The sequence below is a fragment of the Phaenicophaeus curvirostris genome, chromosome 15, assembly GCF_032191515.1.
Source record: "Phaenicophaeus curvirostris isolate KB17595 chromosome 15, BPBGC_Pcur_1.0, whole genome shotgun sequence".
Lineage (NCBI taxonomy): Eukaryota > Metazoa > Chordata > Aves > Cuculiformes > Cuculidae > Phaenicophaeus > Phaenicophaeus curvirostris.
The window spans coordinates 9,324,241-9,347,930 of NC_091406.1; the positions used below are offsets into that span (position 1 = coordinate 9,324,241).

A 23,690-nucleotide genomic window follows, 5' to 3' on the forward strand; every position below is an offset into this window, starting at 1 on the left:
TTGTTTTGCTGAGTGGAGGCACGCAGGGGGAGCAGGACAGGGACCGGAGAGCTCGATGTCCCTGTGGCAGCGGTGCAGGCAGGGGGACAACTCAGACCACAACGCGCTTTATTTACATTGTACACCTCGAGAGAAGACGCTCAAATAAATCTGCAAAGAATCATCAGGCAGCATCTCCAAGAGAATAAGTTAACAGCTGCAGCTGCACCACAGCAGGGACTCAGGGAAGCGGCTCCCGCAAACGCTGCGGGGCAGGGAGACGTTCCCCTGGGATGACAGCCCGCGGCTCCTGGCACCGCAGGAGGCTCCCAGCGCGGCACAGCACACCAGGAGAGAAGTCCACAGGGCCGCACGGCACTGCCACGATGCCGACAGCCCCGTACAGCTAAAACACAGCAGGTAAAAAAACAGAGGAGTCCAGTGCATGCCGGCTGCTCGTCTGGCAGCAGCAGTTAGTTCCCTTTTGGCAGGAGGTCTCAGTGGTGACAGCAGCTGTAGAAGTAGGCGCCGCTCCTCTGCCCCAGGTCGACGCCCTTCTCCTCTGGAAGAGAACAGGGGCCGGAGGCTGCTGCCACACCACATGGAGCCCAAAAGGTGCTGTTCGCGGGCCCTGGTGGGTCCCTTGAGGAGGGTTCACTGTCCAAGCTCCATGGGGTGACCCCCAGCAGGGACTCAGGGAGGGTAGGGGTGAGGAAGGGCCCTGGCAGGGGAGAGGCTGCCAGGGGGAGGGATGGATCCTGCCTGCTCACCTGTCATCTCCTGGAAGGCGGTGAAGTGGACGTAGTCCTCAGCCACCTTCTGGAACAGCTCATCTAGGGGAGAGCAGGCAGCATGGGTGCGGGCACAACCCCCAGCCCTGCTGGGGTGAGGGCCTGGCCGGCAGTGACGGGTACTCACCCACGCTCTGGCCCGTCTTGCTGGAGGTCTCAAAGAGCTCTGCCTTGATCTCTGAATCACAGAATCACCAGGTTGGAAGAGACCCACCGGATCATCGAGTCCAACCATTCCTATCAAACACTAAACCATGTCCCTCAGCACCTCGTCCACCCGTCCCTTAAACACCTCCAGGGAAGGTGACTCAATCCCCTCCCTGGGCAGCCTCTGCCAGTGCCCAATGACCCATTCCGTGAAAAATGTTTTCCTAATGTCCAGCCTAAACCTCCCGTGGTGGAGCTTGAGGCCATTCCCTCTTGTCCTGTCCCCTGTCCCTTGGTAGAAGAGCCCAGCTCCCTCCTCTCTACAACCGCCTTTCAGGTAGTTATAGAGAGCAATGAGGTCTCCCCTCAGCCTCCTCTTCTCCAAGCTGAACTACCTCAGCTCTCTCAGCCGCTCCTTATAAGGGCTCCCTGGCAGAGCCAAGGCCTCGCCGCACAGGGAGCCCTGGTGCCTGGTGCCACCGGACCTGGATATGGGAAGAGCCCCTCGCACCTCCCAGGCACACGTGGATGTGGCAGCTCCTTCCCCCGTCTCTCCGCACCCACTCGGTGCTGCAGGAGCATCCCGGCCCCACGCAGCCATACCATCGGCGTAGTCCTGCACGTCATGGAAGTCAACCCCCCTTTTCCTTCTGTCCTCCTCCAGCAGGTCGCTCTTGGTGCCACACAGGTAGATCCGGCAGCCCTGCGGCAGGCAGAGGGGTGGCAGGGATGTGCCCCCAGCTCCGCCACGGGCTGCCCTTCCCCTCCAGCGAGGCCCCGCAGCCCCCAGCCCGGCCGTACCTCCTCGCAGTTCTGCAGCTCGTTCACCCAGAACTTGGCCCGCTGGAAGCTGCCGCTGTCGGTGAGATCTGGGGAACGGGGCTCAGGGTTAGCACCACCCCAGCCCAGAGCCTGCACGGCTGCCAGCTCCTTCCTCATCACACACTCACCGTAGCAGACGATGGCAGCCCGTGCCCCTCGGTAGTAGATGCGGCTCATGGCCTCGTAGCGTTCCGAGCCGGCCGTGTCCTGGGGCAGGATAGGGAAGCGCTTAGCAGGCTGAGAGAGTTCAGGGGTCCCTGAGGCGAGGTGGGGGCCAGGGACGGCCCCAGAGGCTGGCACAGCCCCAGCCCCTGCACTTACCCAGATCCCCAGGGTCACCGTCTGCTCCCCGACAGTCATCACCTTGGCCACGAAGGCAGCTCCGATCGTCTGGAAGGCAAGAAGGAGAGGTAGGACCGGCCTGGGGACACAGGGGACACTGCGGGGGGGACAGGGTGGGATCCCACCCGGGGACGCGAGGGGACCGGGCTGAGGACACAAGGAAAACCGTCCTGGGGCCATGCGGGAACCCACCCGGGGGACGTGGAGGCAGCGGGAGGAAGGCACGGGGGCGGGACACGACGCGACCATCCCGGGACACGAGCGGACGGGCCTGGGGGGACGTGGGAGAGCTGGGGAGGGGACAGGAGGGGACGGGCCCGAGGGGGCTGGAGGCACCGAGCCGGGGACGCTGTGGAGACGCCGAGGCGGGGTGGGGGCACACGGGGAACACGGCAGCGACACGAGGGGACGGACCCGGGAGGGATACGGGGAGCCCCATCTCGGGGGGCGGGAACGGGGCTCACGACAGGGACCGGCCCCGGGGCTCACGGCAGGGACGCGCGGAGGGGGCGCTCACGTTCTGGTAGGGCCCGGGGCGGAAGCGGCGGTGGGCGCAGCGCTCCACCAGGCTGCTCTTGCCCACCCCCTCCTGCCCCAGCAGCACCACCTTGGCGTCCACCCGCCGCCCGCTCATCCTCGCCGCCGCCGCCGGGCGGGGCGGAAGCGAGGGGGCGGGGCGGAAGCGAGGGGGCGGGGCCGAGACGTACGTCTGGTGGGCGTGGTCACGTCACGTAGAAGGGGGTGCGGTCACTGTGCGTAAGGGGGCGTGGTCTGCGCAGACCGGAAGCGCGGCGGGGCGAGGCGGAAGTGCGCGGCGGGGCGGGGGCGGTGGGCAGAGGCCGCATGGCGGCCGCCCAAGTGGCGAGGGCCGGAACGGGAGCGGCGGCGCGGGCCTGAGCGGTGGCGGCGGCGGCGCCCATGGGGAAGTACTGCGCCAGCCTGGCCGTTCTCAAGGGGCCCTGGGACCAGGTCTTCGCCGCCTTCTGGCAGCGCTACCCCAACCCCTACAGGTGCGCCGGGGCCCCGCCTCAGCGCCCCCCGCCCCTCCTCGGCCCCTGCACAACCCCTACCTCCGGGTCCCCTCGGTTCTGACCCCCCCCCCCAACTCCGCCCCTCGACTTTGGGCGCCCCCCTGCCTCTTCCCGCTTCAGATCCCCTCCCCTGTTCCTCGCCCTCCCCGCCCCCCCCATCGTCCGCCCCCCACTCGCCTCAAACCTCCCTTCCCCATTAGCCCTCGACCCCCTCGCCTCAGGGTCTCCCCCTGCCTCAGGCCCCCCAGCTTCAGGCCCCTCCTTTCAGCCCTCATTTCCTCTGCCTCGGCCCCCCCCCACCCCGAGACCCTTACTCTTCCTTCCCCTGCCTCAGAGCCTCCCATGTGGCTGTCACCCTCACACTTCAGGGCCTTCCCCAGCCCTCTCCCCATCACCACGTCCGAGCTCCCCCGACGGGTCTCTCTGCTTCCTTGCCCCCACCATGGGGCATTGCTCCTGCGAGGCGAGGCCCTCCACTCTGCACTGCCGCCCCCCAGCACAGTTCTCAGGGAGCGGGTGGCTCCCTCTGCCCAGATCCCACAGCCCTTCCTCTCCCTGCACTGCCTGGTGGTTCCCAGCCCTCCTGCGGGAACTGCAGGCCCAGACCAGGACCTGACGTTGTCTTCCCCATTGTAGCAAACATGTCCTGACCGAAGACATCGTGCACCGGGAGGTGACGGCGGACCACAAGCTGCTCTCCCGGCGTCTCCTGACCAAGACCAACCGGATGCCCCGCTGGGCAGAGCGGTTCTTCCCAGCCAATGTCTCCCGCTCTGTCTACATCCTGGAGGACTCTATCGTGGACCCCAAGAACCGAACCATGACCACATTCACCTGGAACATCAACCACGTGCGTCTCATGGTAGGTGTCTATGAGCGGGCACGCAGGTGGGTGGCAAATGCCGGGCAATGCCCACAGCTCGACTGTGCCTTGTGCAGGTGGTGGAGGAGCGCTGCGTGTACCAGGTGAACCCAGAGAACAGCAACTGGACCGAGGTCAAGCGGGAAGCCTGGGTCTCTTCCAGCCTGTTTGGCGTCTCGCGGGCCGTCCAGGTGAGCACCTCAAGCAGACTTAACCCCTCCCCCCTCTTCCCTTCAGAGAGATCTTAAAGCTTCCATTTCCCAGTACTGTAGCTCTTCCCTGTGCTATTCTTCCCCTATCCTTTTTCGCTCTTTGAGCAGTCAGAAACATCGCTGCTGGTGGCCATGAGCCCACCAGATGTTTGGGACTGGTCAAGCTGGGGCTCTTTGTGAATAGGGAGCTGGGCTTCCACCCACGCAGACTCTTCCCTTGTAGGAGTTTGGTCTGGCCAGGTTCAAAAGCAACGTGACCAAGAGCACTAAGGGATTTGAATACGTGCTAGCAAGAATGCAAGGTGAGCACCTGAGGGGAGGCCGGGCGTGCTAGGATGGGTCGCTTGGAGTTACATGTCACACTGGGAACACTTCCAGTCCACGGGCAGGTCATGGCTTGAATTAATCTGATGCTGAAATCCTCATCCCTTGCCTTTGCCCCCGTGTCTTGGCACGGCTGGCTCTTCCTGAGCAGAGCAGGCAAGCAGCACTTGCAGGGGTGGAGCTGCAGGCAGGAGGCGGGTGGAACACAGCAGTTCCCCTTTGTGAATCGCCCTGACGCACGCAGATCAGGAGCATTGGGCTTGTCTTCTCCCAGCATATGGGGAAATTGCACTATCCCAAGGTGACGGGGCTGGTTTAGCTTGCATCAGCTGGCACTCCCGCGTGGGGGACAGGGCTGGGGCCTACTGGGGCTGGGTTAATTACTTCCACCTTACAGGAGAAGCTCCATCAAAAACACTGGTGGAGACGGCCAAGGAAGCAACTGAGAAAGCCAAGGAGACAGCTCTGGCTGCTACAGAGAAAGCCAAGGACCTGGCAAGCAAGGCAGCCACCAAGAAGAAGCAGTACGTGTGAGGGGCCAGGCACAGGTGGGCACTGGCTGCTCGAGAACAGATAGGAGCCTTCTTAGATTTTATATTTTTAAACATACTGTACAAGTCTGACAATCAGCTGCTGTTGGACCCTTTCCAAGATGTAATTATCATTAAAGAATCTACTCCCACCTCTGACTTAGGCTGGGCTTACAGGCGAAGATGCAGGCGGGGGTTTCATCAAGTTCCTTTACTAGAATAGTGTTGGGTATGTACAAAACAACAGGGTGGCTGCAGGAGCACGAAAGCAGGTTCATTAATGTGCTCGTTTCCCCTTCCTGGTTCTCCACGGTTGGCTGAGCCCCTCGTGTAGCTGGCGTTGATGCTGCCCAGCACCCAGGGCAGGCAGCCCTTGGCCACCAGCCTGTCTGGGGACACACAGGGAAGGCAGGAGGACATCTCTGTGACAGCCAGCCCCTCTCGTGGGTGCCACAGTGCTGTGCCAGCCCCTTGCGCTCAGCGCTATGTCCAGTGCCGCTCAGCGGCCTTGTAGCAGGGGGGCAAAGCCAGGTGCTTGCCCCCACCCATGGCCCCTTACCCAGGCAGCTGTGTCGAAGCTGGCGGAGGCTGCGTTTCTGGCAGCGGCAGGCAGGGAGGAGGCAGGCAGGGCAGGGCCGGGAAGGCAGCAGGCACTGTCATGACACGGGGCCGCAGGGGCTGGAGTAGCTGTGGTCCCTCCCTGTGCTGAAGCTGGGTAGCAGGTCCACGCCGAACACCGTGCCGTCCACCTCTATCTCGGCATCCTCTGAGCACCGAGGGGAAACCGAGTCAGGCCCTGTGGCCTCCCGTTCCGTGCCAACCCTGTCTCCTGTCACTCACCTTCCTCAGAGGGCTCGGAGAGCCGGGACGAGTCCAGGCTGCCGGCCCGTGCCCGTTCCCCGCTGGCGGGCGAGAGCAGCTGCTCCAGCTGCTGCTGCAGGCTCCGCTGTTGGTTCCGCAGCTGGTCCTTGGCTCTCCGCGCCCTCAGCTCCTGCTCTTGCAGCCTCTGCGGGGATCCGGTGAGCCGTGAGCAGGGGCCCGAGCCCGGTGCCCATCTCGGGGCCCTCCGAGCGGCGCCCCCCTCACCTGGATGTGGAGCCGGGCGCGGCGCAGGAGGCTCAGGGTGGTGGAACGGGCCGGCCCCGCTCCCGCCGGCACCTGCTGCTTCAACCTCTCCAGGCAACCCCGGAGCCGGGCTCTCCTGGGCGCGACGCGGCCGTCAGCCCGGCCAGGGCACGGCCCCCCCCGCCCCGCCGCTCCCCCCGCCGCGCCCCGGTACCTGTGCTTCTCCAGCGCGTTGTGCACCGACCTGCGGGGAGAGCCCCCCGGGGTCAGCGCCGCCGCCTCCTCCGCCATCCCCCGCCCGCCCCGGCCCCGCCGCTCACCTCACGGCGCCGCGGGACCGCGCGGGGCACGGCGACGCGTACCCGTGCTCGGCCTCGGCCAGCCCCGGCGGGCGGCGGGGCCCGGCGGCGCCGCGCTCCCGCTGCTCCAGGAACTCGGCGGCCTGCAGCAGCACCTGGATGCTGGAGGCCATGGCGGCGGCGGCGGGCACGGCCCCGATTGGCCGCCGGGGGCCCCGCCGGCTGACGTCGCCGCGGAGGGGAAACAACTTCGGGCGGGAAAGCGCGTGCTTCAAATTCGAATCGGCGGGAGGGGCGGGGCCACGCCCCCTCCAGAGGCCACGCCCACCGCCTTCTTGTATACTACTGCCTACGTTAACCACGCCCCCTTGCGTTTAGACCACGCCCCCATTCGAGGCCACGCCCACAGTGCTGGTCGCACCCCTATAGACTGCTGTTCGCCGTTAGCCACGCCCCCCGCGACTAGGCCACGCCCCCTGTACTCGGCAGTGCTCAATGGCCTCGCCCCATAGAGCCAGACCTCGCCCCACAGCGCTCGCTCCTGTAGACCAAGGTCCCTTTAGCCACGCCCCCTCCGCCACAGACCACGCCCCTCTACGGTGCGACACGCCCTCTTATTGGTCGCGCATCTCGCTAGCCACGCCCTCATCAACAGGCCACGCCCCTCTCTCCGCTCCACGCCCTCCCATAGGGCATGGTCCCTCTGGCCACGCCCCAACCCAAGACCACGCCCACCAACTACGCAGTTAACCTTAACCACGCCCCCTGTGTCTAGGCCACGCCCCCCCTCCAGCCCGAGCCCATATATAGCCCGCGCTCGTTAGCCACGCCCCCCAGCCCGGGGTCCCCGCTCGGGGCGCCCCCTGCTCTCCCGCCCCCACGCGTGTCCCCTCCCAGCGCCCCCGGGCCCCGCCAGCCGCTGATCGTGCTGATGGTTTTTATCTGTTTATTGAACCCCGCGGGGCGGCGCGGAGGGGAGCGCCGGGCCCCAGGGCCAGGCTCCGGGCACAGCCCCGGGGCACCCGCCGTCATGTGAGGGCTGTTTGCGTCGTCTCAGGCCGGGCCCCGACCGGGGGAAGACTCTGCCCCGGCCCCAACAGCAGCCAAAGTTCACCTGAAATTAAAAAAAAAGAAAAACAAAGCACCGCGACAGCGCGATTCCCAGCTGGGGCACAGGGTCCCCGGGAGCGGGGGTCCTGCCGCCTCGCCCACCTGGCCCCGAGGGGAGTCGCGGGGCCACCCAGCAGCCCCGTTGTCCGCAGTCGGTGGGCGCCTACGGCTGCGGGCGCGGCGCGGGGGTCTGGCTCGGTGTGCGGCCGCGCCGGGGCGTGGGCGCGAGGTGCGCGGTGTAGCAGTGCGAGCACACCCGCACGGGCCTGGGGTGGCCGGAGTGCGGCAGCGCAGCGGTGTGCGGCGAGCAGCGGGCGCAGAAGATCTGCAGGGAGAGCGTCAGAGCTGGGCCGGCGAGGGGCCCCCAAAAGCCCCAGCGCGGCCCTCTCCTACCTTCCCGCAGCTCCGGCAGTGGTGCCTGCGGCGCAGCAGCGTGAAGGGCGAGCGGCACGCAGAGCACTGGCTGCACGTGCTGTCCGGCACCCACTCCGGCAGGCGGCGAGTGCCTGCTGGGTAAAACCCATCAGTAAAACCCACAGGGCTCCCCCTGCCTCATCCCACATGGCCACCACGGCCCCTGGAATGTCCCCAACCCCTTGGCTGGTCTGCAGGCACACGGACAGCCCGGCAGCTCCTTACCTGCCCTCCGGAGAGCAGCAGCCTCCGCGCACAGGGGACAGTTGGCCACACGAGGAGCATCCGCCGCGCATGGGCCACCATCGTCTTCCTCTGCGGGGACAAGGGCCGCGCTGCTCCAGCCAAACATCTCGCCAGGGAGAGACGATGGGCAGGCCAGAGAGGAGCCATCCCTCCTGTCCCCAGGGATTACTCACGGCTGGCACTGGGCCCCTCCAAGGGCTCCGCTTGGGAGGCGACAATCTTGAAGACGGTTTTCAAGATGCTCCGCAGGTCGCTGGCAAAGTTGGTCTGGAGCTGGTCAGCCACCCCTGGACAGGGAGGGTGCAGGTCAGGTTGCTGGGGGGGTGAGGGGTGGTCAAGGTGCTGGGGAGGATAGTGAGGGTGTCACTCACCCGAGATGCAGACGAAGAGGGTGTGCAGCATGTCCTCGGCGCTGCTGTAGCGGGAGCGCAGCTCTGAGCAGTGGGCAACCAGGGAGGCATCGAGCCCCGAGCTGCTCCCAGGGCACTGGGGGCTGCACAGGGAGGAGGTGACAGTTACTCCAGAGGTGGCACAAAACACCCTTGTCCCAGCAGGTGGGGATCTGCCATCCTGGCCCCATTCCCCCCCTGCCACACACCGCCAGCACTGGTCAATGCCCAGGTTGTTCACCACGCCGGGGGGTGCCAGCTGCTCTGGGCACGTGAGGGGAACCTCCTGGAGATCCCAGGCAGCAGCGGAGCCCACTGCGGGCACGGCTGCCTCCCAGGCTGGTGGGGTGGCCGGACCACGAGGATCCTCCGATTCGGCTGCGCACAAGCTCCTCTCCAGCAGGCAGAGCTCCTCCACCGACAGCACCCGCAGCAGGTCCCTGCAGCGAGGGAAAAGCATCAGCCCCACATCACAGCCCCACTGCTGCTCCACAGACACACCGTGGGCACCTATTGCCCCTCAATGTTTACCTGATCTTCTTCAAGAGGTTGTAGAAGGGGCTGAAGACTCGGGACATCTGCTCAGGACTCCGCTCCAGGCTGAGTGGACCCTCGGGGTAGATGAGGAGGCCACTGCAAGGGGACAAAGCCAGGGCTCATGCAGGGGGGCTGCCGGGGACCTCAATTTCCTGAGGGGGAAAGGGGCTGGTACAACATGGGGAGCCCCCAGCCACTCCTGAGCACCCCCTTCTCTGAGGGCTTCACCCACCTGATAATGGCCAGGCGAGGGATGGTGAACATCAGCAGCGGTTCGTAGCCATCAATCATCTCCTGGGTCAGGTAGCCCAGGCGCAGCGCTCTAGGAGGGGGGGACCCTTACAGTGGGGCTGAGCCCTGGGACGCTGCCCCATCTGGGGCAAGTTGGGGTCCCTGCTGCCCTCCCCTATGGTGCCCCTCACCTCTCCACCGTCTCGCAGAAGAGCACAATGATCTCCTGCTGCCTGTAGATCTCCTCTGGAGACTTCACTGCCACCAGCGAGGATACGTAACTGGAGAGACAGGAGGACCGTGAAGCTCCTCTGGCCCTGATGCAGCCCCCGCCACCACCCTAGAACCCCAATCCTGGCCCCCACCTCAGCTCAAACTCCGCAAAAAGCCGGTCAAATTGGATGAGCACAGCCCGGACGGACTCCGGGTAGGAGCCAGGCTGGCTCAGGCTCTGCTCCCGCAGCACCGTTCGCACCAGCTCCAGGCTGCACAGCAGGTTCCTGGCCTGGGGCCGCAGCTGCGCCCTGTCTGCCTCCTCCACCTCCAGGAAGGTACCTGCCAGGAGACACTGCCAGGACCAGGGGCGCCGTTAGGAGCCGGCACCTGAGGCAGCAGAGCAGGGGGTGCCATCGTGGCTGGTATCCGCTGCCCCCCAGCCTGGGGAGAGCATCTCCAGGCTCACCTCGGCGGCAAACAGCATGTGGTTGCCCAGGTTGTCCACCAAGAGCTCCTCAGGGAACTTGACCAGGTAGTCCCGGCTGTGCCGTTGCGTGGGGATGCACTCTTCCATGATCCTCTCCAGGATGGCCAGTAGATGAGCCTGGAACGGGGCAGGGATGTCACCCACAGCCACGTAGAGGGACCGGGGGGGTCACACCTGGGGCCTGGGTTGTCCCATACCTGGCTCAGGTGGAGCTGGTTGAGGAGCACCAGGTATTGCTGCGGGTCCAGCTCGGCGTTCAGCCCGTTGATCTCGGCCACCACCTGCATCACCCTCTCATCGGCAAAGAAGAACTGGGAGAGCAGGCGAGGGTCGGAGCGCTGTGGGGGAGAGCGGAGAGGTGATGATGGGAGCCCACAACCACCATCCCTGCCCCGTGGGGACCGGGCACCGAGCAAACCCGAATGGGTTTGCTCGGTGCCCGGTCCCCACGGGGCAGGGATGTGGATCCCCATCCCGGAGCAGGCGGGGAGTCCTCTCGGGGTGCGCCTCCACCCGCACCCAGCCGTGCCTCAGTTTCCCCGGGGGCAGAGCAGGACGAACAAGCTCCTCCGCATCCCGGCAGCGTGGGCACAGATCCGTGCGGCCGCAAACACCGGGGATGGAGTTGGGGGGGGGACACACACTCTCCTCGCCCCGTTTTTCCCCTCGAATCCCCCCCGTGGGGACGCAACCGGGAGTCTCCTCCGCTCGGGGTCGGGGGGCGCTCCCTCCCGGCTGAGCCCCGGGTAGCCCCGACGGGGCGGAGCGGGGTGGGGTGGGGGGGAGGGGGTTGGCTCCGGTGCTCCCGGTGCTCCCGGTGCCCCGTTCTCACCTTGGGGCGGCGCAGCCAGCGGCGGAGGGCGGCGGGCAGCATGGCGCGTCCCGGGGCTCCGCCGGCTCCCCGCGCCCGCCGACGGGGCGGGACGGCACCGGGCACCGCCCGGGGGCGGACCGGGGCGGTGTCCGACCGGCACGGCGGAGCGGCCCCGCTGGGACCCCGGGGGGCACCGACGGGGCTCGCCTCCCGGCTCCCGGTTCTCCCCTCCCGCTGTCCCGTGCCTCTGCCCGGTCTCCGTTCCCGGCTCCGGTTGCTGACTGCAACCCCCAGCCTCCAGATTCTCCTCCCCTCCTGGCGTCCCCGCCAGCTGCACCGGCTCCCCAGCCCGGTGCTGCTTCCCGGTATCGGTTCCTGGCTCCCGTTCCCGGCTGCAGCCCCTAAACTCTCTAAACTTCCTTCCCGGTGTCCCTGCCGGCTGCACCGAGCTCGGTTACCGGCTGCGTTCCCCACTGCATCCCCCAAACTCCCTCCCGGTGTCCCCACCGGCTGCACCGGCTCCCCAGCCCGGGGCTGCTTCCCGGTATCGGTTCCCGGCTCCCGTTCCCGGCTGCAGCCCCTAAACTCCCTAAACTCCCTCCCTGGTGTCCCTGCCGGCCGCACCGAGCTCGGTTACCGGCTCCCGTTCCCGACTGCATCCCCTAAACTCCCTCCCGGTGTCCTCACCGGCTGCATCGGCTCCCCAGCCCGGTGCTGCTTCCCGGTCTCGGTTCCCGGCTCCCGTTCCCGACTGCAGCCCCCTGGCTCCCGGTTCTCCCCTCCCGGTATCGCGGCTGGCTGCCCCGGCTCCCCGATCCCGTGCCTCTGCCTCGTCTCGGTTCCCGGCTCCGGTGGCTGAATGCAGCCCCTAAGCTCCCGGTTTTCCCCTCCCGGTGTCCCTGTCGGCTGCACCGGCCCCCTCGCCCGGTGCTGCTTGGTTCCTGGCTCCTGTTCCCGATTGCACCCCCTAAACTCCTGTTTCTCCCCTCCCGGTGTCCCCACCAGCTGCACCGAGCTCTGTTCCTGGCTCCCGTTCATGCCTGCACCCCCTAAACTCCTGTTTCTCCCCTCCCGGTGTCCCCGCTGGCTGTCCCGGCTCCCCAGCCCAGTGCTGCTTCCCTGGCTCTGCTCCTGGCTCCAATTCCCCACTGCAGCCCCCAGGCTCCCGGTTCTCCCATCCCAGCGCCCAGGCCCTCCTGTCCCAGTTCCCCGTCTCTTCCCTCCCTGTTCTCACCCCACAGCTCCCAAGGCACAACCTTCCCGGGATGGGGACACCACAAAACCCCAGCCCCGCAGCCCCTCGAGCATCCCCGGGCTGGCGGGGGGCACCAGGCTGGGCAGAGCGCGGTGCTGCAGCGGGACGGGGGGCAAAGCAGCTGCTGGGTGGGAGCAGAAGGGGCTGAGGGGACAAGGAGGATGTGCCGGGGGGTGTCTGGGATGCTGGTTGTGCTGGAGGGGGCAGCTGGCCACACCGGGCCTGGCACTGCCGGCCATGGGATGTGGGTACCAATAATAGAGGTGGCAGAAAGCCTAATGGGGTGGATTCACGGGTAAAAAATTCCACTCAGGAGATTACAGGAACGCAGAGGCACCACCTCAGGTTGAGGAAGTCTCTGTGTGAGTCACTGCAGCCCCACGGCGCGGAGGCTGAGCTGGCCGGGCGTGGATGTGGGGCTGGGGCGCCGTGTGTCCCTGCTGGCTCCTGCTCCTGCTCCCCTGCCTCGGGATCCCTCTGAGCACAGGGAGCTTGGATCCCTACCTGCCCCACAGCCACCGGCAGCGCTGCCTGTGGTATTTTTGGGACACATCCCCGTGCTGCGCCCCAGGCAGCTCTGGTGACATGAGGTGTGGTACAGATCAAGACCTGGAGCTTCATGGGCCAGTGCCATGAGGATGGTGGGTTTTGGGGTGATGCGTGACCCCACGATGTGCTGCAGGGTGACACCGAGGCTGGCAGGGAGCTGAGCTGGCCCCAAGCTCTCCTGGGCAAGCATTTTGGGGGTTACAGGACCTGATGCACTGGGTCTGCATGGAGGGGCTGCAGCAGGAGGGCTGGAGTGATGTGCGCTGGGGGAGAGGGAGAGCCCCACGCTGGGACCAGGGCAAAGGGAGCAGCGCGCGGGGCTCGCCTGGTGTAGGTGGTCATGGAACTCCAAGGATGCGACAGTGCCAAGCATCGGCACCCAGGGGACCATGAGAGCACCACTACGTGGGTCTGGAAGGTCTGGAAACCCACATGTGCACCTTGGGGTCGTACGAGAAGGCGAGAGCAGTGGCGCAGCACAGCTGCAATGGGCTGAGGGGAGCGATGTGGTGTGTGGAGGAGCTGCTGTACGTGTTTGAGGTACTCAAGGACATGGTTTAGTGGCAGATAGGAATGGTTGGACTCGATGACCTAAGAGCTCTTTTCCAGCCTAGTGATTCTGTGATTCTATGTGTGGTTCTGTGTGTGTGTGTGCAGCTGAGGACACCGCAGTGCTGGGATGCACTCAGGTTACCCAGAGAGCTCTGTTATGTGAGTGTGGGGACCAGAAGGGCTGGAGAACAAGTCTTACAAGAAGCGGCTGAGAGAGCTGGGGATGTTTAGCCTGGAGAAGAGGAGGCTGAGGGGAGACCTCATTGCTCTCTACAACTACCTGAAAGGAGGTTGTGGAGAGGAGGGAGCTGGGCTCTTCTCCCAGGTGACAGGGGACAGGACGAGAGGGAATGGCCTCAAGCTCCGCCAGGGGAGGTTCAGGCTGGACATCAGGAAAAGATTTTTCACGGAAAGGGTCATTGGGCACTGGCAGAGGCTGCCCAGGGAGGTGGTTGAGTCACCTTCCCTGGAGGTGTTTAAAAGACGGGTGGATGAGGCGCTGAGGGACATGGTTTAGCGACTGATGGGAATGGTTGGACTCGATGACCCAGTGGGTCCTTTCCAGCCTAGCGATGCTGTGATTCTGGGATGCACCGCGAGGCCCCGCTCCGCCAGCACAGCGCGCTGCTCGTTCTCATCGAGGCTCCGGGGCGCTTTAGGACCCGGGGGAGCGGGACGGCGTGTGGGCGGGGGGAAGGCGGATCCTCCCATCCGCTAGGTAGCGCTGCCGCGCGCGGCTGCCCTCTCTCAAGATGGCGGCGCCTCCGCCTCCCCTCCGCCGGGTGGCGCTGGCGCGCGCGGCTGCCCCATCTCAAGATGGCGGCGGCGGCCTCAGCTCGCCCGGCGTCGTTCCCCCCCACCCCCCCCTCCCGCTTCCCCCGGGCAGGGGCCGGACGGGCCGCGCCGCCATATTGGCTGTTGTCCTGGCTGCGGCGGGCGCGCTCGCCATGACTCGCAGGCGAAACAAGGCGGTGGCGGCGGGCGGCGGCTCCGGGCCCCGCCGTGAGAGGGTGGGGGTTTCCGAGGTTGCGCCTCCTCCCCCTCCCCCTCCTCCTCCTCCTCCTCCTTTGCCGCCGCCGCCGGAGCCGCCCGCCCCGCCTGAGGTGGCGGCGGGGAGCAGCGGGGAGCCGGGCAGAGCCGCGCAGGTACCGGGGCGCCCCGAGGTGGGGGGGGGGGGGTCTGGGGGGACGGGGACGGGGCAGGGCCGCGTGGGTCTCGCCGAGCCCTTCCTCGGCCCCAGAGCGTCCCTGGAGCTGGGGGCTTGTGCCTTTGGGCTGAGCTGGGAGGTGCTGGGGCTCCCGCTGGGTGTGGAGCATCCTGAAGGCTCGTCGTTGGGAAAGCTGGTCCCGCTCTTTGCTAGGAAGGGGGTTCCAGGCAGTCAGACGTTCCCTCACCGTTGCGTGGGGCTCCCGCTGGGTGTGGAGTATCCTGAGGGTCACAGAACCGTCTAATCGCTAGGTTGGAAAAGACCCCCTGGATCGTCTAGTCCAACCGTACCGGTGGGAGACGGGGTGCCAGCCAGCGAGCCGGTCCCTCACCGTTGCGTGGGGCTCCCACTCCTCATCATTGCCCCGTGGGTGTGGAGCATCCTGCGGGCTCATGTTTGGGAAAGCTGGTCCCAGTCTGTACTGGAAGAGAGGGTTCCAGCCAGCGAGCCAGTCCCTCACCGTTGCGCGGGGCTGCCGCTGGGTGTGGAGCATCCTGTAGGCTCATCTTTGGGAAAGCCAGTCCTAGTCTTTGCTAGGAATGGGGTTCCAGGCAGTTAGACATTCCCTCACCGTTGCATGGGGCTGCTGCTGGGTGTGGAGCATCCTGCAGGCTCATCTTTGGGAAAGCTGGTCCCAATCTTTGCTAGGAATGGGGTTCCAGGCATTAAGACGGCGCCGCACCGTTGCACGGAGCTCCCACTCCTCACCATTGCTCCATGGGTGTGGAGCATCCTGAGAGCTCACCTTTGGGAAAGCTGGTCCGGGTCTGTGCTGGGGACGGGGGAACTAACCAGTGAACTGGTTCCTCGCCATTGCATGGGGCTCCCCCTGGGTGTGGAGTATCCTGCAGGCTTGTCTTTGGGAAAGCTGGCCCCAGTCTGCTAGGAATGGGGTTCCAGCCAGCAAGATGGTCCCTCACCATTGCCTGGGGCTCCTCGCCATTGCATGGGGCTCCCACTCCTCGCCATTGCCCCATGTGTGTGGAGCATCTTGCGGGCTTGTCTTTGGGAAAGCTGGTTTCAGTCTGCACCGGGAAGGGGGTTTCCAGGCAGTGAGCTGGTCTCTCACTGTTGCATGAGGCTGCAACTGGCTTGACCAGCAGTGTGAGAGCTCCCCCAGCCCCAAGGTCTGTGCACCCCGTGTTCCATCCCTGTGCGCAGGGAGGTCTGGGAGCTCTGCTCAGCCCCCTGTGCGCTCTGGAGGGCAGAGCCCTGTGCTCAGGGACTGGCGAGCTCCCACAGCTCCCTGTGGGAGGGTCCAGCGTGATGGCAGGTGGCTCGAGCATCTGCCTGACAGGCTCCCGTGCCTCTCCCTGCCTGACATCCTTCGACGCGCCTGGCGGCTGCTGCCACCCACTCTGGCTCACAGACAGGGAGTCCAAGGCTGGGCCCCAGGGCTGGATGTGCTGGGGGGGTTGGCGAGAGCCATCCTCTCATCCGCCATGCACGGTGGTGGCCGCCTTTGCTCCCATCGAGACACGAGGTGGCCTGGGAGCCCCCTCCTCCCCGTGGCTGGGTGGGTGGGTGGGCAGGGGAGCTGTGCCCCCCCTCTGCTCTCCTTGGCCTCTGACCTTTGCTTCACCTTGAGCCTGGGAGACGCCATCTGTTTCGCAGCAGCAGTTCACTGTGCGGCTCATTGTCGCGGGGCCCTGCCGCGGCAGCAGACAATGGGGGCCCCCTTGCCCACGCCACGCTGGGCTCGTCACGGCTGTCAGGCCTCTGGTGAGCCCGCGGGCTGCAGCCCGGCTGCTGCTGCAACGCTGGGTGGGAAGCTCTGACCTGGCCGCCCCATGCAGGGAGAGCGCGAAGCGGCGCTGGGGGCTGCACCCCACCCCAGCGCATCTGCGCCGCCAGCTGCACAGAACAAAGAGGCAGACGGGAGAGTCCAAGGCTCTTGGGTAGCGTGGTGGTGGGTCTGTGATGGGCGAGGAAGGGAGCTGTGGCTCCCAGGTTGTCCTTTCGTATCCGAGTGCTGATTTCTGTGGGTCTTGCTTTGCCCTTTGAGTCCCCTCAGTCCCGCTGTACCAGAGGTGACAGTGGGAGTTGCTGGTGGCATCCCGGCCTTGGTCGGTGGTGGGGCTGGCTCTCTAGCATGGCATGATCTTGCCAAGGGTCCAGAATGCTCCCAGCTGGCACGTGGCAGACTGGCAGCAGCTGGGCAGCCTGAGGCTGCTCTCCTCCAGTGGGAGAAGGTGCAATTCCACATGTAGCCTACAAGAAATTCTCTGGTTTGGTATCAGCATCCCGAGGTTTTGTCTGCTGCTTCGTCTGAGCCCCATCCACACCGGGGCTCATGCCTGGGGTGACTCGTGATCTGTGTGTCCTTCTGCAGGTGCTGCCCACCGCCAACCAGTCGGTGCAGACGTGCTGCCTGCTCTGTCACCGGGAGCGCAAGGACTGGGGAGGGCTGTCCCACAATGGGCTGGTTTCCCCGGGCGAGCGGCTGCCACCCGACTTTGTGCCAACGCTTGTGCAGAACCTCTTGGGAGAAATGCCACTGTGGATTTGCCAGAGCTGCCGGAAGAGTGTGGAGGAGGAAGAGCGGCGGGCGGTGCAGGAGCAGGCCCTGGCGGTAAGCGGTTACGGAGCTGGGGTTGGAAAGGCTGGGGCTCCTGGGGCTGCGATGTTGAGCACCCTACAGTACTGGCTGTGTGCGTGGGTCCCCTCCTTACTTGGAGCCGAGTGCCTCAGACATCCCAGGCTAGTGGCTCCGTGCAGCCCTGCTGCCTTCCCCAAGGCTGCTGCTGGCTCCTCGGGGAGAGACCGCGGTGAGGCAGAGCAGGGCGCAGTGGGGACTTGTCTGGCCGCCTGTGCTGGGTTGGAGCCGCCTGCCTGTTGAGGCTGGCAGTGCCGTTTCTTCTCTGCCAGCCACGCTTTGCTGTGCATTGTGCCGGGCCTCCCTGGAGTGTGCCAGGGCAAGTGCCGGCTCTCCGTGGAGCTCAGCTCCCTCGTGCTTGGCTTTATTTAACCCTAGCCTGGTTTGAGTGGGACCAGAGCAATGCGTGGCCCTTGCTGTGTGCTGGCGGGGGCCCCAGGACCCAGGCTGTGTTGCACTTGGATGGATGGTTGGTTAGCCACCCCTGGGACAGAGACAGGAGCGGTTCCTGTGTGCTGAGCCCCACCTTGCCAGTGGGTGGCATCTTGGTGCAGATACCCTGAGGCCAAGGGCCTCCTGCCTCCCTTCCCACCCTGATGCTGCTTCACTCTGTGTTTTCTTTACCAGGTCTCATTATCCCACACATCCTGCAAGTCACAGTCTTGTGGGGGTGGCTCCCACTCTTCTTCCTCCTCTTCGTCCTCTTCCTCCTCGTGCCACGGGAACTCAGGGGACTGGGACCCCAGCTCTTTCTTGTCTGCTCACAAGCTCTCGGGCCTCTGGAACTCACAGCACACCAATGGGGCCACGCAAGGCAGCCCCCTCGGGGCCACCCCTGCTGTACTAGGTGAGTTGAAGCCGGCCACGGGGCTGAGCAGAGCTTTCTGCCAGGTCTTTGGCTTAAGTGGTGGTTTCCCTGTGGGAAGGGGTAGGCGGTCTGGGCTTCCGCATGCCAGTGCCAATGGGATGCCTGGCTCCCTTTGCAAAAGCAGAGGGTGCTGGGAACCAGCCCCAGCTCCGCTTTCTTTCTAGGTGACAAGCACCCTGGCCTCGCTCTCTCTCCAGAGTGCACCAGCCAGGCGCCTGCTGTGGCACCGGGGCTCAAGGCCTGTCCCTACAGCCACGCAGCCTCCCCCACCTCCGGTAGTGCCGCCCCGGGCTCGCCTCTGCCTACCTCACTCGACTTCTGCAAGACGCTGCCGAAGCAGTTCAAAAGCATGTGCCGGAGGGCCACCCCGCCAGGTGCGTGCCCGGGGCAGAGGTGGCCTTCTCCTCCCAGCCCGCTGCTTCATGCAGCCCTCGCTGCCTCAGTGCCTTCCCCTTGCTCTGCTCTCTGTGGGGCAGGGCTGAATCCTGCAGGGAGATGGGGTGCTGCCAGGGCCTCTTGTGAACAGGGATGGCTTCTAGCACAAGCACCCTGCTGCCTGAGGGGACACAGGGTTTGTCCCACGGAGAGCGGCCTGTGGGTGGCCCCGAGTGTGGTCCTGACCCTTGTGGGATGGGTGGGGTCTGACCGTCTCTGCCCCTGCCCCTCTGCAGGTGAGGCCTTCCACTCCTCAGAGCATCATCAGCACTCGGACCTCACTGCTCCTCCCAACAGTCCCACCGGCCTCCCCTCCCAGCCGCCAGCGCTTATGCCCTCCAAGCAGACATCTGCCCATCCGGGGCCCTTTGGCTCCTCACCCCACATTCCGCTGGGCACCTCCCCGCAGGCTGCTCTCTTCCCTGCGCCCAGCGTGCAAGCGGCAGCCCCGAAGCCAGCATCTGAGTCCCCTCCTGCTGGCACGGTCTCGCACAGCCCGGGGTCATGTAAGAGCCCTCACCTGCCTCCTGCCAACGTGCCGCTGCTGAAGATGCCGCCTCCACTGTCAGGCTGCACTCATCCCTGCAACGGGCACTGCAGCACTTCGCTCATCCCTCCTCCTGCCTCCCACCAGCTGCCCAGCACGAACAGGTGAGTTGAGGAGCCCTGCCTGCTTCCATACTCTCTCCTCGTTGGGCAATGTGCCCTTTCGCCCATCCCTGCCCATGGAAATGTGCTCCTCTATGGAGGGGCCAACTGCCCTCGTGTGGTGGTGCTTAGAGGCGCAGTGTTTGTGGGCCAGTTCCGCTGCTGCAGACCCCTGGTCTCTGAGGGTTGAGCTTTTTCTCTCCCCACGTGTCTTCTCCCTGCGGTTTTCCTTTAGTACTGTGGTGCAGAAGAGACTGTGCTTGCTCCTCCTCCAGCTAAAAGACCCAAAGGAACTGCGCGGTCAACCTGCTGTTGGCCAACAGGACCTTTGTCAGTGAGACCCGTCGGGCAGCTGTGGCACTGGGCAAAGGTCCTCGAGAAGATGAAGCCTGTGGACTTGTGGTTCTGCTCGTCTGCTACCCTGGCCCTCTCTGGGCTGCCTGTGCCCTGGAAGAGAGCATGCTGAGTCGCGAGCGCTGGTTCCTCTCCGCTGATTAGCGCTCCCTGCGGAGGGCCAGCCAGGTCCTGAGCTGGAGCTTTGAGGAGTGGCGCTGTGGGCCGTGCCCTGGCCTCCCTGTCTCTGAGCTGGGTAGTCTGTGCCTGTGGGAGCCGGGCCTGCCTGCACGTGGGGATGTCTGGCAGCTGCACGCAGTTCCAGCGTTTCTCACCTGTGGTACCTGCCGCCCCCAGTGAGTACCACTCCCTGCCCTGGAATCAGCCTGTGGCCTGGCTGGGGGACGCTGCTTTCTGGAGCTCTGGTGTGCCAGCCTCCCGCCTGCCAGAGGCACTGGGGGGCGAGGAGCTACAGATGTCTTCTGCCATGGGCTCCTCTGGCATCTCCCCTGGTGGAGGAGGATGCAGGGGAGGGGGTTTGTCTGCCCTACAAATCCTTCTGCTCAGGCACGGGCTGCCCTGGGAGGGGTGTTCCTACACGCGTAGCGTGGGACGGTTTTGAGACCCCACCCAGCTCCCACTCGCCTCTCGCCCTTCTTCCCTTCTCCTCAGGGACCCTTCTTGCAAAGGGCACAAATTCCCAAACGGTACCAGCTGCCACCCGCCGCAGCCGTGTGAGGCAGATGAGGGGCTCGGGGAGGATGAGGACAGCAGCTCGGAGCGCAGTTCCTGCACCTCCTCCTCCACCAACCAGAAAGATGGGAAATTCTGTGACTGCTGCTACTGTGAGTTCTTCGGCCACAACGCGGTGAGTGAGGGGCTGCTCTGCAGGCACTCCTGGTTCTTGCACTCCACTCTGTGGTGAGATGTGACATGGTCCGCATGCCGGGAGTGTGGAAGTGGGCAGGTCTGGTCGTGGCTGTTTTCTGCTGGCGTGTCCATCCCCCCTTCATTTCCATCTTGCCTCATCAGCCTGCTGATCCCCTTGCCCCTGACTCGCAGCTGCCTGCCCAGCCCTGGGGCTTGGTGCAGCCAGCCAAACCCTGTGGCTTCGCGGTGGAAAAGAGTTCAGAGAGGGCTGTGCCGACTTGTCTGGCTGAGACCTTGGGGAAAGGGGTGACACGGGAGGTTGGTGGGGGAACCAGGGCTGCCTCTGTCGTGTTGGCTTCGTGTGCCTGCTGGGCCTGACAGCATTTGCCTCCTGCAGCCCCCGGCCGCTCCAACGAGCCGCAACTATGCTGAGATCCGAGAGAAGTTGCGTTCGCGCCTCACCAAGAGGAAAGAGGAGCTGCCACAGAAACTAGGGCACAACAGCAGCTCAGGAGAGCCGGCTGTGGACCACCGCAATGTGGACGAATTGCTGGACTACATCAACAGCACAGAGCCCAAGCCCTTGAACAGTGCCAAGGCGGCCAAGCGGGCACGGCACAAGCAGAAGAAGAAGGTGAGGCTGGGCAGAGGGAAGCACTGCCTGGGGCAGGCTGCAGAAGTCCCTCTTGGAACTGGTCTGGGCAAGACTGTGCCCCTCACAGGGCTGTGCCTTCTCTGCCTTGCATCCACATGTTTTCTTGAGCTCTGTGTCCTTTGCTGCCCTCTCTTCTGAGGTGACAGTGATGCCCAGGTCTGTGCAGTGCTTCCCCTGCGTCTGTTTCTGTAGAAGGTGGCCTAGCTTTGGGCTGTGCTGCTCTCTCTGCTCTGTGCCTTGTCTCTGACAATCTGGTGGTGGGAGGCAGTGCTGGGATGGCTCCTGCTGGTCTCCTGTGCACAGGGCAGTGTCCGGTGTGCAGTGTGGTAGCTGTTTCAGTGCCCATGGAGGACACCTGGCGGTTTGGGGTGTGTGGAGGACATGGGGTGGCTGTGTTGAGTGCTGGCAAGGTCCTGTACCTGTGCTGGGGGAATCCCAAGCACAACGACAGGCTGGACAGAGAATGGATTATTGAGAGCAGCCCTGAGGAGAAGGGTATAGGGTTGCTGGCAGAGGAGAAGCTCAGTACGAGCCATTAATTCATACTTGCAACCCAGAAAGCCAATTGTATCCTGAGCTGCATCAAAAGAAGTGTGACCAGCAGGTTGAGGGAGGCAATTCTGGCCCTCTGTTCTGCTCTCATGAGACCTCACCTGGAGCCCTGTGTTCAGTTCTGGAGACCTCAGCACAGGAAAGACACAGATCCATTAGAGTGAGTTCAGAGGAGGGCCGGATCATCTGAGGGCTGGAGCACCTCTGCTATGAGCACAGGCTGAGAGAGTTGGGCTTTTAGCCTAAAGAAGAGAAGGCTCCAGGGGGACCTCGCAGCAGCCTTCCAGTATTTAAAGGGGCTACAGGAAAGCTGGGGAGGGGCTCTTTATCAGGGGGTGCAGGGATAGGACAAAGGGCATGGTTTTAAGATGAAAGAGGGAAGATTTACGTGACATTTTAGGAAGAAATGGTTTCCTGTGAGGGTGGGGAGGCCCTGGCCCAGGTTGCCCACAGAAGTCGTGGCTGCCCCATCCCTGGGTGTGTTCAAGGCCAGGTTGGATGTGGCTTGGAGCATCCTGATCCAGGGGAAGGTGGCCCTGCCCATGGCAGGGGGTTTGGAGCTGGATGGGCTTTAATGTTCCTTTCAACTCAAACTATTTATTCTGTGATTTGCTGCATGATGAGGCTGGTACAGGGCTTCCCCTGTGGCTCTGCAGCCCGGGCCAACCAATCCTCATGGCACCTGTGTTGCAGGAGAAGGAGAAAGCCCAGCTGGAGGCAGAGGCCCAGAAGCGAGCAGAGCGTGCTCCTGCAGCCAACCAGGCCAGGGAGCCGTCCGAGGAGAAGCTGCTGGAGTGGCCAGAGCTGGAGCTGGAGCGGGTGAACAGCTTCCTCAGCAGCCGGCTGCAGGAGATCAAAAACACCATCAAAGACTCCATCCGGGCCAGCTTCAGCGTCTATGACCTCAACTTGGATGTCAACGACTTCCCTAAGAAGGCAGCTGTCCTGGAGCAGAAGAACCTGCTCTCCCACCTCAACGGCTCCTCGGACCTGCAGGACATAGACCTGGCCTTGGCCCCGCTCAGCCTGGGCCCCGCCAAGAGCCACGCGCTGCTGCGGGGTGAGCTGAGTCCCCGATGGGCTGAGGGGCCCGGGGAGCCACCGCCAGCCCCAGCGGCAGAGAACGGTGTGGTGAAGCGCCTCAGCGCCGTGCCCAGCCTCTCCCGCATGATCTGGGTGCAGTCCAAGGCTGCGGATTCTGCCGTGGATGGAAGCGGGCTGAGCCCGGAGGCCAAGGAGGCACCGCAGCCTAGGGGACCGGAGCTGCCAGAGCCAGTGCCTGCGGGGAGCCGACAGCGGAAGAACAAGCGGCAAAACGGGCAGGCAAAGAAAGGAGAGGGTGCAGCCGCTGTGCCTGGTGGCCAGGCTCGGCTGGAGAGCCCTGCTGTGAAGGGGCAGGTGCTGGGAACCAAGCACCCTTCCAAGGCCGGTGCCCCAGAGCTGCAGCGGGCGAGCGGCTGTGCTGAACCGGGGGAAGGCGGCAAGGGGCAGCCCTGGGGATGCGGCAGCACCAGGCCAGAGAAAGAGAGAAGTGGCGAGTGGAAAGGCCGGAGGGGAGAGGGCAAAGCGGAGCTGCTGGAGCCAGTGCAGCAGCAGCCACCTGGTCCGGCTGCAGGAGACCGGCAGCTGCCTGTCCCCCCTGCCTTGGGGGGCTCGCCCCAGCCCAAAGGAAAGAGCAGGAAGAGCCGGAATAAGGTGGAGAAATCCAATACCTTGATCGGTGAGTGCTGGGAGCACCGCTCTGTGCTACCATCCTTTTGGTGGCCTCATCCCCGAGGCTGACCTCCCTCTGCTTTCCCAGATGATGTATTCCTGCCCAAGGACCTGGATGGGGCGGAGATGGATGAGACCGACAGGGAAGTGGAGTATTTCAAGAGGTGAGGGAGCAGGCTGGGGGGCCGAGCCCTGCCCGGGGTGGCCCAGGGAGTCGGTGCTGACTGAGATTCTCTTCTCTTTGCCAGGTTCTGCCTGGACTCAGCCAAGCAGACGCGGCAGAAGGTGGCGGTGAACTGGACCAACTTCACTCTGAAGAAAACCACTTCCAGCGCAGCCCAGTGAGGTGCTGGGGGGGCCGTCCCTCACCCACAGCCCCTCGTCTCTCCGCACTGTGCCCCTCCCCGGTCTCAGTGGGGTCCCCTCCATCCGTGGGGATCCCCGGTGCTCTCCCGTCCCGTGGGGCCCCCCGGGGCTCCCCTCCCTGTCCTCCTTTTGCTCTCCCCTGCGGGGTGACCCGGCCGCCCCCTCCCTCTCTCCCTGCGCCGCGGGGAAGGCCCGTGCTGGACCCAATAAAGAACTTTTTAATTTTTTATTTTATTTAAACCC

At 64.8% G+C, this 23,690-nt stretch overlaps 5 protein-coding genes across 7 annotated transcripts; 2 read left to right on the top strand and 3 right to left on the bottom strand.

The window, feature by feature from the left end:
- Nucleotides 1-85: 85 nt before the first annotated feature.
- On the bottom strand, nucleotides 86-2,772 carry RAB24 (RAB24, member RAS oncogene family). Its single transcript, XM_069869264.1, has 8 exons — nucleotides 2,599-2,772; nucleotides 2,061-2,129; nucleotides 1,868-1,946; nucleotides 1,719-1,786; nucleotides 1,521-1,620; nucleotides 898-948; nucleotides 750-812; nucleotides 86-541 (listed from the first exon to the last, which is right to left on the bottom strand). The coding sequence occupies exons 1-8, from the start codon at nucleotides 2,713-2,715 to the stop codon at nucleotides 477-479; spliced, it is 612 nt and encodes a 203-aa protein (XP_069725365.1). The 5' UTR covers nucleotides 2,716-2,772; the 3' UTR covers nucleotides 86-476.
- Nucleotides 2,773-2,844: 72 nt separating this feature from the next.
- On the top strand, nucleotides 2,845-5,199 carry PRELID1 (PRELI domain containing 1). Its single transcript, XM_069869230.1, has 5 exons — nucleotides 2,845-3,091; nucleotides 3,749-3,974; nucleotides 4,052-4,165; nucleotides 4,410-4,488; nucleotides 4,908-5,199. Exons 1-5 carry the CDS (start codon nucleotides 3,000-3,002, stop codon nucleotides 5,042-5,044), a joined length of 648 nt encoding a protein of 215 aa, XP_069725331.1. The 5' UTR covers nucleotides 2,845-2,999; the 3' UTR covers nucleotides 5,045-5,199.
- Nucleotides 5,200-5,208: 9 nt separating this feature from the next.
- MXD3 (MAX dimerization protein 3) lies at nucleotides 5,209-6,579 on the bottom strand. Its single transcript, XM_069869231.1, has 5 exons — nucleotides 6,426-6,579; nucleotides 6,320-6,349; nucleotides 6,127-6,241; nucleotides 5,881-6,046; nucleotides 5,209-5,806 (listed from the first exon to the last, which is right to left on the bottom strand). The coding sequence occupies exons 1-5, from the start codon at nucleotides 6,575-6,577 to the stop codon at nucleotides 5,697-5,699; spliced, it is 573 nt and encodes a 190-aa protein (XP_069725332.1). The 5' UTR covers nucleotides 6,578-6,579; the 3' UTR covers nucleotides 5,209-5,696.
- A 778-nt stretch (nucleotides 6,580-7,357) lies between these two features.
- On the bottom strand, nucleotides 7,358-10,973 carry LOC138726937 (lateral signaling target protein 2 homolog). Of its 2 annotated transcripts, none has more exons than XM_069869046.1 (13): nucleotides 10,867-10,973; nucleotides 10,232-10,372; nucleotides 10,014-10,151; nucleotides 9,697-9,899; nucleotides 9,523-9,612; nucleotides 9,333-9,422; nucleotides 9,095-9,196; nucleotides 8,773-9,003; nucleotides 8,546-8,667; nucleotides 8,348-8,461; nucleotides 8,154-8,243; nucleotides 7,908-8,020; nucleotides 7,358-7,839 (listed from the first exon to the last, which is right to left on the bottom strand). In XM_069869046.1, the coding sequence occupies exons 1-13, from the start codon at nucleotides 10,906-10,908 to the stop codon at nucleotides 7,678-7,680; spliced, it is 1,638 nt and encodes a 545-aa protein (XP_069725147.1). In that variant the 5' UTR covers nucleotides 10,909-10,973; the 3' UTR covers nucleotides 7,358-7,677. The 2 variants fall into 2 exon arrangements, with proteins under 2 accessions (XP_069725147.1, XP_069725146.1); XM_069869045.1 differs by having other exon boundaries at nucleotides 7,908-8,023.
- A 3,113-nt stretch (nucleotides 10,974-14,086) lies between these two features.
- FAM193B (family with sequence similarity 193 member B) lies at nucleotides 14,087-23,687 on the top strand. Of its 2 annotated transcripts, none has more exons than XM_069869060.1 (10): nucleotides 14,087-14,349; nucleotides 16,744-16,983; nucleotides 17,635-17,854; nucleotides 18,040-18,249; nucleotides 18,547-18,961; nucleotides 19,964-20,159; nucleotides 20,559-20,795; nucleotides 22,062-23,088; nucleotides 23,170-23,245; nucleotides 23,330-23,687. In XM_069869060.1, the coding sequence occupies exons 1-10, from the start codon at nucleotides 14,152-14,154 to the stop codon at nucleotides 23,424-23,426; spliced, it is 2,916 nt and encodes a 971-aa protein (XP_069725161.1). In that variant the 5' UTR covers nucleotides 14,087-14,151; the 3' UTR covers nucleotides 23,427-23,687. The 2 variants fall into 2 exon arrangements, with proteins under 2 accessions (XP_069725161.1, XP_069725162.1); XM_069869061.1 differs by having other exon boundaries at nucleotides 18,073-18,249.
- Nucleotides 23,688-23,690: the final 3 nt, after the last annotated feature.

Coding starts and splice junctions, on each gene's coding strand:
- RAB24 (XM_069869264.1), bottom strand. CDS start 2,715: ATGAGCGGGCGGCGGGTGGACGCCAAGGTGGTGCTGCTGGGGCAGGAG. Junction 1,787..1,867: donor GGCTGCCATCGTCTGCTACG/GTGAGTGTGTGA, acceptor CCCGTTCCCCAG/ATCTCACCGACAGCGGCAGC. Junction 1,621..1,718: donor AGCTGCAGAACTGCGAGGAG/GTACGGCCGGGC, acceptor TGCCTGCCGCAG/GGCTGCCGGATCTACCTGTG.
- PRELID1 (XM_069869230.1), top strand. CDS start 3,000: ATGGGGAAGTACTGCGCCAGCCTGGCCGTTCTCAAGGGGCCCTGGGAC. Junction 3,975..4,051: donor TCAACCACGTGCGTCTCATG/GTAGGTGTCTAT, acceptor TGCCTTGTGCAG/GTGGTGGAGGAGCGCTGCGT. Junction 4,489..4,907: donor CGTGCTAGCAAGAATGCAAG/GTGAGCACCTGA, acceptor TCCACCTTACAG/GAGAAGCTCCATCAAAAACA.
- FAM193B (XM_069869060.1), top strand. CDS start 14,152: ATGACTCGCAGGCGAAACAAGGCGGTGGCGGCGGGCGGCGGCTCCGGG. Junction 23,089..23,169: donor GAAATCCAATACCTTGATCG/GTGAGTGCTGGG, acceptor CTGCTTTCCCAG/ATGATGTATTCCTGCCCAAG. Junction 23,246..23,329: donor GAAGTGGAGTATTTCAAGAG/GTGAGGGAGCAG, acceptor TCTCTTTGCCAG/GTTCTGCCTGGACTCAGCCA.
- LOC138726937 (XM_069869045.1), bottom strand. CDS start 10,908: ATGCTGCCCGCCGCCCTCCGCCGCTGGCTGCGCCGCCCCAAG. Junction 9,900..10,013: donor ACATGCTGTTTGCCGCCGAG/GTGAGCCTGGAG, acceptor TGGTCCTGGCAG/TGTCTCCTGGCAGGTACCTT. Junction 9,423..9,522: donor TTCTGCGAGACGGTGGAGAG/GTGAGGGGCACC, acceptor CCCCCCTCCTAG/AGCGCTGCGCCTGGGCTACC.
- MXD3 (XM_069869231.1), bottom strand. CDS start 6,577: ATGGCCTCCAGCATCCAGGTGCTGCTGCAGGCCGCCGAGTTCCTGGAG. Junction 6,350..6,425: donor CGGTCCCGCGGCGCCGTGAG/GTGAGCGGCGGG, acceptor CTCTCCCCGCAG/GTCGGTGCACAACGCGCTGG. Junction 6,047..6,126: donor GCGCCCGGCTCCACATCCAG/GTGAGGGGGGCG, acceptor GGATCCCCGCAG/AGGCTGCAAGAGCAGGAGCT.